Here is an 8,120-nt window from a genome sequence, read left to right as displayed (position 1 = left end):
TTTTTTTTTTTTTTTTTTCTCTTTCTCTCTCTCTAAAGAAATTTTATTAAACAATAAATAATTTACAAATTAATAAATCAAACGTGGACGAATGAGAAAAAAGAGATTAAGATTTTGAGTGCTTTGTAAAAAGATTTATATCCAATTATAGAACGCGACGTGGTAAAATATTGGCCGTTCGTTTCTGACAGATGGATTCTAGTGGTTGAAGATCGTGCTTGGGAATTTTTTTTTTGGAGTTAAATCATAATTATGAATATTCTTTGTTTTTTTTTAGGTTAATTTGAATTTATACCATATATTCAAAGAAATTGTTCATATTCAAATTGATATGTGGCACAACTGTAATCTTAAAAACAAAAATGTAAATATATGGATAGTTGTTGAATTGTATACAGTAATAAAAAACAATATTTAAAATATTGATTTGTCTTTTTCCGAAATAGTTGACGATAAGGATGGTACTTTTTTTCCAACAGCCATACTAATTCATACATTAGATAAGATTAAATATTTTTGTTTTTGAAAGACGATAAGACTAAATATAAAAATGTTCATATTAGACAAGATATTATCCATAGTAGATCTATGTTGGATTGTTTCATTTATTTTCATTAATTATAAACAGTAAAATTAGCAGAATAAAAATCCAATAAGCAATTGCAAAATTGTTAAAATAAAAATATATTAATAAACAAATAGATTATGATATCGTTTCCTCATTTGTATTTGTATCTATACTCGGGCTCTATAGTGGTACAACTCTTTAACGCAATGGTAATAATAATATGATTACGAATCATATTTATTGGGTCTGATTGGTAACGTAACCAAATCTATACAGAAAAGCTGTAAGCTTAAGCTGTAAGCTTTTAATGAATAGTGCAAAGCTGTAAGAAAAAACTTTAAGTGAAAGGTGTACAAAAAAACTGAGAGTAAAGTTTTTAATAAAATTTTTGGTAAAGTTTTTGTGATTGGTAAACTTTAAAACTGTATGTTTGTACAGCTTTGTACCGCTTTGTAAAGTGGTTACCAATCAATACCATTATTATTTTTGTACTGCTATCTTTATCATTTTTCAGTTTCGTAGAAAATTATTTACAGTTTACCACTATCTTTTATAGCTAAAGTTTTTGCACTTGTGTATGCATGCTTGTCCCAATAATTTTAAACCCTAAATCAACCTAAATTTTGAGGGCCTTTCATAAGAGTTTTAGTTTTATTTTTGTCTTTTTTTTTACATAGATTCTTTTTAATTTTGGTATAGGTTGTGGCCTCGGCCTCTTTCACCGTTACCAAATATCGAATATCACCAGTTTGATTCATATCATAGAATATGAATATTAAAATATAATATATATAGCCAAAATATATAATTTATTGGTTTGTGTTATTATTGCTATCTACCATGAGTTTAAACTATTGTTATCGATTTCTCCTTTCATCGAATGTTGGTTCGAAAACATTGTAAACCGGAAGTTGTAAATCGAGAAAACTGTGACGGAGATGAATCACAATTTGAGTATTATTTTATTTATATTTATTTCATTATTTTTTTTGTTTTGCTTTTAACTTGGTTTGAACGACATAATAAAATCATTTGCCCCTCAAACTTGATTCATAAATAGGTCAGAACTGGATTATTTAAATGGATTTCATCTAGCTCTGTACGACAAGATCTTCATACTACTCGAATGAATCGGGTGAAAAAGAAATAGATATCAGGTTGGGTTATTTACATATTAGATGTGGTTTAATTTAATTGCCAAACCAAATTTAGTTGGTTTGATATTTGGTTTAGTTTATAAGCTGATTAAACCCTGATTTGCGGGGAAATAGATAACAACTTTTGATGTGGGGGAGATATAGATCGAGAGACATTTATTAGGAAATATCTAAGACGAGGTTAAAGTTCGGGATCTATCTGATATGATGCAATAGTTTTGATGAACAAATATGACGTTTTTTTTTAGAATGCAAATGGATATAATACTGTAAAATGGTTAAACTAATCAATGAAGTTAGTAATATCAAAAATGTTATTATACCACTATTTTTTACAACTGTTTTTTTTTTTTAAATACTATGTTACCGCAATATGTCACCTATAAAGTTAACCTCAATATATAGGGGATGTTAGTATATTATTTCGTGTGACTTTATCTGATCATAATTCATAAACATAAAGGGTTCTTAACTCGCATGTTAAAGTGTTCCTCACTAGGTAGAAGTGGTGGTGCTTTCTTTTCGGGAGCCCATTTTGGTTACAAGCCAATAAGAATATCACACCACTATTCAAAAGAAAACAATAAAGAACACTGTTGCGTGGAGTCTAAGATCATCACTTCCAAATACAGAAATTTTGTTTTCATTCCTCTTTTGGTATTATTACAATGTTTGCTTATTGCTTTTTATTTTCTATTTTATTCAAAGAAACATCCACTTTTGCCACGTTAGACCGACGTATAGAGTGAGCATAAAACAATAATAGAGCCCCAATCTAGGAGTTTATGTAATCATCGTTTATCATTGAGTTATTCGACCTTGATGCTACCCAAGACTCAATGTTTGCTTCTTCACAATCTGTAAACTTGTACTATTATTATTATGCTGTTTTTTCTTCTCAGGTTTCGTTTAATTTTTAATCTTAAAAATAATGTAAAATGACTCGTGAGATAAGGAGTAGAGTTCATCTCCACGAACGGTTGACCTCATTTTACAAATTCATACAAATCACCAAGACTGATTATTCAAAAATGGCAAATATATACAACTATATACAAGAATTAATATTAGAGAGCAAAATAAAAACATGCACGTGTTTTCATGCTAACTCTTCTTATTTCGAGCTTCTTAGAATTAATCAAAACTAGAGACGTAAAAAAAAAAAAAAAAGAAACAAGAGAATATAGAGTTTTTCAAAAATGTCCTAATTAGCTAGTAAATTTGTATTTATTTTATTTTTATGATAAAGATCTTAGTATTTATGAATATTTCAGATCCCCAAACGATCGCATCATGTGTCTGGCTTACATACAATCAATGATTGAAAGGTTGGTGAGGGCACTTGTGACGAGGACCTGCCACAAAATATGTTCAAGAAATTGTTTGCCTTGTAAAAAAACTAATCGTTTAAGCATATCCACATTTCTTGTTTTCATTTGATCATATTTTATTCTTCTTCTTGTTGTTGTTTATCTTAAGTTTCGGTATTGATTCCTTGACCAAAAAAAAAAAAAAAAAGGTTTCGGTATTGATTATGCATTTAAAATTTTATCGTTAATTACACTATATATTCTATATATTTATCTTATTTAATTAGTATATGTTGTTGTTGTATATATCTTGAAGTTTTAATTAACTAATATTTTAATCCTACACAAAAAAAAACTAATATTTTTAGTTATTGTTTGCTCTGAAATTCTCCTCCTAACAAAATACAAACATGAAACATATGAATTCACTCATATGAGGTGATTTATTCGAGCTTCGAAGCATGAACGAAGTGTTCATATTTCAATGAGTTTCCATAATATTTTAGTGTATAAGTATATATATATTTTTGTCAAACTGCAAGGACGTAAAGACAGATATGATCCACCACTTCCTCATGTGATCCCCCTCTTTAGCAATTGTGTAAAAGCTCTATCATTTAAACAAAGTAAGATGGATCATCACCACCTACTGCTTCACATGATTTTAAGGAATGTAGCCGCCTTGGGCACTAAAGGACGGATCTTTTTTAACCTATTCTTGATTTGATTTTTATTCGATTCAGTATATCATTCTCCATCTTCTTCCAAATTACTAATCTCGTCCAAATTATTATTATTAACCAGGTACTAAAAACATGCTCACGAACACTACACACACACATTCCACTAAAACAAATTTATAATAAGAAATACAAAAACAATTAACTTTGAAAGCCAAAGTGTATTATTTTCACATCAAAGTATCAAACCAAAAAAAACCAAATCCCCCCCATTGCTGACAAAGATCGTAGCTTTGTGTAATGGGTATCTTCTCCAATCTCCGAGGACCTAAGATTGGATCGACCCTTGAAGAAGAATTGCCTGTTGTTGTAGCTAATGGCTCTCCTTCTTCTTCTTCCTCTTTCAGGCGTAAAGTTTCGAGCTTTTTGCCAATCTGTGTGGCTCTGGTTGTTCTCATCGAGATCGGGTTTCTGTCTCGCCTCGATAACGCTACTTTGGTCGATACCTTGACCGGTTTTTTCACCAAGTCGTCGTCCGGTTTGAAGGTTGGCTCTGGAATTGAGCAGTGCGAGGAGTGGTTGGAGAGAGTGGATTCAGTGACTTATTCTAGAGATTTCAGTAAAGATCCCATCTTTATCTCTGGTACTGATAAGGTTTGCCACTGAATCATATCTCTTATGATCAACTTATGAATGTAGTCTCTCTGGGTGATTGAGTTATCTTCTTTTGGGCTCAGCTTTCATAGAAAAGTAGGTCAACAGGATTACAATGCTGTGATTATGATCAAAATCTAGGCTTTGCTTGCTAACTAGCTGTTGGATGATAATAGTGTGTGAGTGACGTCCATGGAATGAGCAAAATTTATTCTTTTTCATGTGTGGTAATGTTAATTGGATACTGTGGTTTTATCACTTATACACATTGATGCCGATGCAATGATTTAAGTATTAAGGTCCAAATAATGGAGGATGAGCTTCTTATGAGTGGTTTTGTTGACTTCATTCCTCTCAATTGTAGGACTTTCAATCGTGTTCTGTTCATTGTGCAATGGGATTCAGTTCAGATAAGAACCCCGATGCGGCTTTTGGATTAGGTCATCAACATGGAACACTCAGTATAATCCGTTCCATGGAATCAGCTCAGTACTACCAAGAGAATGATCTTGCTCATGCACGACGGTGGGTAAGCACAATGTTTAAACAAGATGTTATACTTTTTGCAGGACATGTACAAAAACTCCGTAAAAAGTGACTTTTGTATCTTTTTGTTGTTCATCAGGAAGGGTTATGATATTGTGATGACAACTAGTCTGTCATCAGATGTTCCTGTTGGGTACTTTTCATGGGCGGAATATGATATTATGGCTCCAGTGCAACCCAAGACTGAGAAAGCTCTTGCAGCAGCTTTTATTTCCAACTGTGCGGCTCGTAACTTCAGGATTCAAGCTCTTGAAGCCTTAATGGCGGCGAATGTTAACATTGATTCTTATGGTGGTTGTCACCGGAACCGAGATGGGAGAGGTATGTATTATTGTGCATTGCTAGCGATGTGTTCTGTGTCTAAACCATAGTCTTTGAACCAATAATTTATGGGAATTCATTACAGTGGAGACGGTTGAAGCTCTTAAGCATTACAAATTCAGTCTAGCTTTTGAGAACACCAACGAGGAGGATTATGTCACAGAGAAGTTCTTCCAGTCTTTAGTCGCTGGTATAGATAGAACTCTTTCTCTCTCTGCTGATCTTACAAATTATAGTGTCTGCTTCATTATAGGAATAAGCATTTGTGTTTTTGTGTCTATGGGTGGGCATTTCGCCATTTCGGTGTATTCGGGTTTGCAAAACAAACTTCATATCCTAATAAAGTTCATCTATTTGTAGGGTTAGCTAGGCTAAGCAAAACCAAAACCAATTGATATGGTTAACATGTCAATTGGTGAACGGTGATACGCAGAGATATATATACGTAGTTCATCATATATGTGAGCATTGAGCTACATTGTTTTCTAATTCTGATTAACAATAAATGATTAATTCTTCTTGTTAGGATCTGTCCCTGTGGTTGTTGGAGCTCCAAATATAGAAGAATTTGCACCTTCTCCGGACTCGTTCCTTCACATAAAGCAGATGGATGATGTCATGTCAGTTGCAAAGAAAATGAAGTATCTTGCGGATAACACAGACGCCTATAATCAGACGCTAAGGTGTGGTAATATCTAAAGTATTTTCCGGAATGAAAACGAAAGATGAACATGTTACGACATATTGAAAAGCTCTGTTTTTCTAATCAGATGGAAACACGAAGGCCCTTCAGATTCTTTTAAGGCACTTGTTGATATGGCTGCTGTACACTCTTCTTGTCGTCTCTGCATATTCGTGGCTACAAAGATCCGGGAGCAAGAAGAGAAGGGCCTTGAGTTTAAGAAACGACCTTGCAAATGCACTAGAGGCTCAGTGACAGTTTACCATTTGTATGTTAGAGAAAGAGGCCGGTTTGATATGGAATCCATCTTCTTAAAGTAAGCCAGTATTAACCCGCTTGTTCATATCTTAAACGTAACCATGAAAATCACTTCATGGACATTGTTTGGTACAATACTTATGGATGTGACAGGGATGGGAATCTGACTTTGGAAGCCCTGAAATCTGCGATTATCGCAAAGTTCAAGTCTCAGAGACATGAGCCAATATGGAAGAAGGAGAGACCCGCAGGCTTAAGAGGAGACGGTGAGCTTAGAGTACACGGGATATACCCGCTTGGTTTGACTCAAAGACAAGCCCTTTACAACTTCAAATTCGAAGGAAACTCAAGTCTCAATACTCACATACAGAGTAACCCTTGTGCCAAATTTGAAGTTGTCTTCGTTTAAATTATATTCATACCCCCACTTTAGAATAAAACCAAAGTTTATTTTCATGTTTTGTGATACCAGCTTTGAATGTAGTTCGTCACACGGAGGATTAGGGAATGTGTACATATATATAAATAAAACAGTTTTTTGCTTGTCTTATTGGGTACACTACACATACGTTCGAGAGTAGTCTGATGAACCACAAAGTGACACAAACATTTTCAGGTCAGCTTTAAGTGATTTACAGATATTGCATGGATCTTGTATTTGATTGACATGTTTTGTTATGTTTTCTTTCTTTTTCTGATCTTACAAAATTTTATTTGAAAGCAAAGAAATCTTTCAAAATCGGTTACAAGTCATGATGATATGGAATGGAAGTGGGAAAATATATAAATCAGATTTGTTTCTCTTACATTGACAGAGAATCCACTGTCTGATTTGCCTCGAGCATGATCTTTGACTAAGGTCTTTTTAGGATGCTGCTCCATCATCTTTATTTTTGTCTCATATTATTGAGTCATTTACACTAACTTATGTAAATGTGTCTTATCTTACATATCAATCGACTTGTGTGGAGAATTTAAGTAAGGGGTGAATTTTGTTTATGCATTTTTAGTGTTACGTAGTGATGGATATCATATAATTACAACGTTGAAGTTTATAAGAAAACACTTTGATGAAACAAATTTTGCAGAAGTAGTTTGTTAATAAACTAGTCTACGAGAATGACAGGCAACTATATATTTTCAATGACGACGATTAAAAATATCACATTTGAATTTATTTTATTTATTTAACTCGACTAAGAATATTTTATTGATTTTTAGGATATACTATAAAATGTAATTATAATCAGTAAGCAAATGAGCTTAAATGTTTCAACTAATTTAACTAACACATAATTAATTATGAGTCTTATGACTAGGTTTTTTATTTGAAAACACGACAACAAATATTTTACAAAGGATTCCTGAATAGTTTTTTTTGACTTCTTAAAAGTTAAAAAAAAAATTCTCTTATAAATTATTAAGCACGTAAAAAAGATGCCGATATATATGATGATTTTTATGGATAAATAATGAAGCATCTTTTATTCCATTTTACTATAGTAATATATTTTTGTCGTATTCGATTTTACTTGTAGTGAATCTATGTGAAAAAAATGAAACACAAGTTTGAAAGAGATAATGAACTAGACATGAGTGGAGTAGAGCGAAGAGAGTTACAAATTTGGTAATGATTTTGGGTTTACTCTTTTCTTCTTCTTTCTCTCCTTTTGTTCAAATCTAATCTTGTAATTTTCTTTTTCATAACTTTTTCTTATTTTTTTTTATATTTTATTTCCAAACACTTTTAAGATATTCCAATGATCTTGCTTATACCAAATGTGGCTAAAAATCGTTAAATCTCCATCTAGTTACTGTCCCAAATTTTCTGAAAATTGATATGAATCCAACAATATTTAAAGTATAAGACCAATGACATACTTGAAACATGCTCCTGTCATGTTTCAACCAAAGCTTGTTATATCTTTATCAGAAGATATGATA

The 8,120-nt window shown here is 32.3% G+C and overlaps 1 protein-coding gene across 2 annotated transcripts; it reads left to right on the top strand.

Annotated features, from left to right (window-relative positions):
- LOC104746313 (glycoprotein 3-alpha-L-fucosyltransferase A-like) lies at nt 3,823-6,724 on the top strand. Of its 2 annotated transcripts, XM_010467759.2 has the most exons (7): nt 3,824-4,369; nt 4,734-4,894; nt 4,995-5,236; nt 5,322-5,426; nt 5,763-5,919; nt 6,007-6,234; nt 6,330-6,724. In XM_010467759.2, the coding sequence occupies exons 1-7, from the start codon at nt 4,016-4,018 to the stop codon at nt 6,583-6,585; spliced, it is 1,503 nt and encodes a 500-aa protein (XP_010466061.1). In that variant the 5' UTR covers nt 3,824-4,015; the 3' UTR covers nt 6,586-6,724. The 2 variants fall into 2 exon arrangements, with proteins under 2 accessions (XP_010466062.1, XP_010466061.1); XM_010467760.2 differs by lacking the exon at nt 5,322-5,426 and having other exon boundaries at nt 3,823-4,369.

This window comes from Camelina sativa, chromosome 15 (assembly GCF_000633955.1).
Source record: "Camelina sativa cultivar DH55 chromosome 15, Cs, whole genome shotgun sequence".
NCBI classification, from domain to species: Eukaryota; Viridiplantae; Streptophyta; class Magnoliopsida; order Brassicales; family Brassicaceae; genus Camelina; species Camelina sativa.
Note: the sequence above shows the minus strand (reverse complement) of the source record. Positions and strands in the feature narration are given on the sequence as shown.

What these genes read in the sequence shown, in the direction of transcription:
- LOC104746313 (XM_010467759.2), top strand. Translation starts at nt 4,016, where the DNA reads ATGGGTATCTTCTCCAATCTCCGAGGACCTAAGATTGGATCGACCCTT. An exon ending in GATCTTGCTCATGCACGACG is followed by an intron (nt 4,895 to 4,994) that starts GTGGGTAAGCAC and finishes GTTGTTCATCAG; the next exon opens with GAAGGGTTATGATATTGTGA. An exon ending in GCCTATAATCAGACGCTAAG is followed by an intron (nt 5,920 to 6,006) that starts GTGTGGTAATAT and finishes TTTTCTAATCAG; the next exon opens with ATGGAAACACGAAGGCCCTT.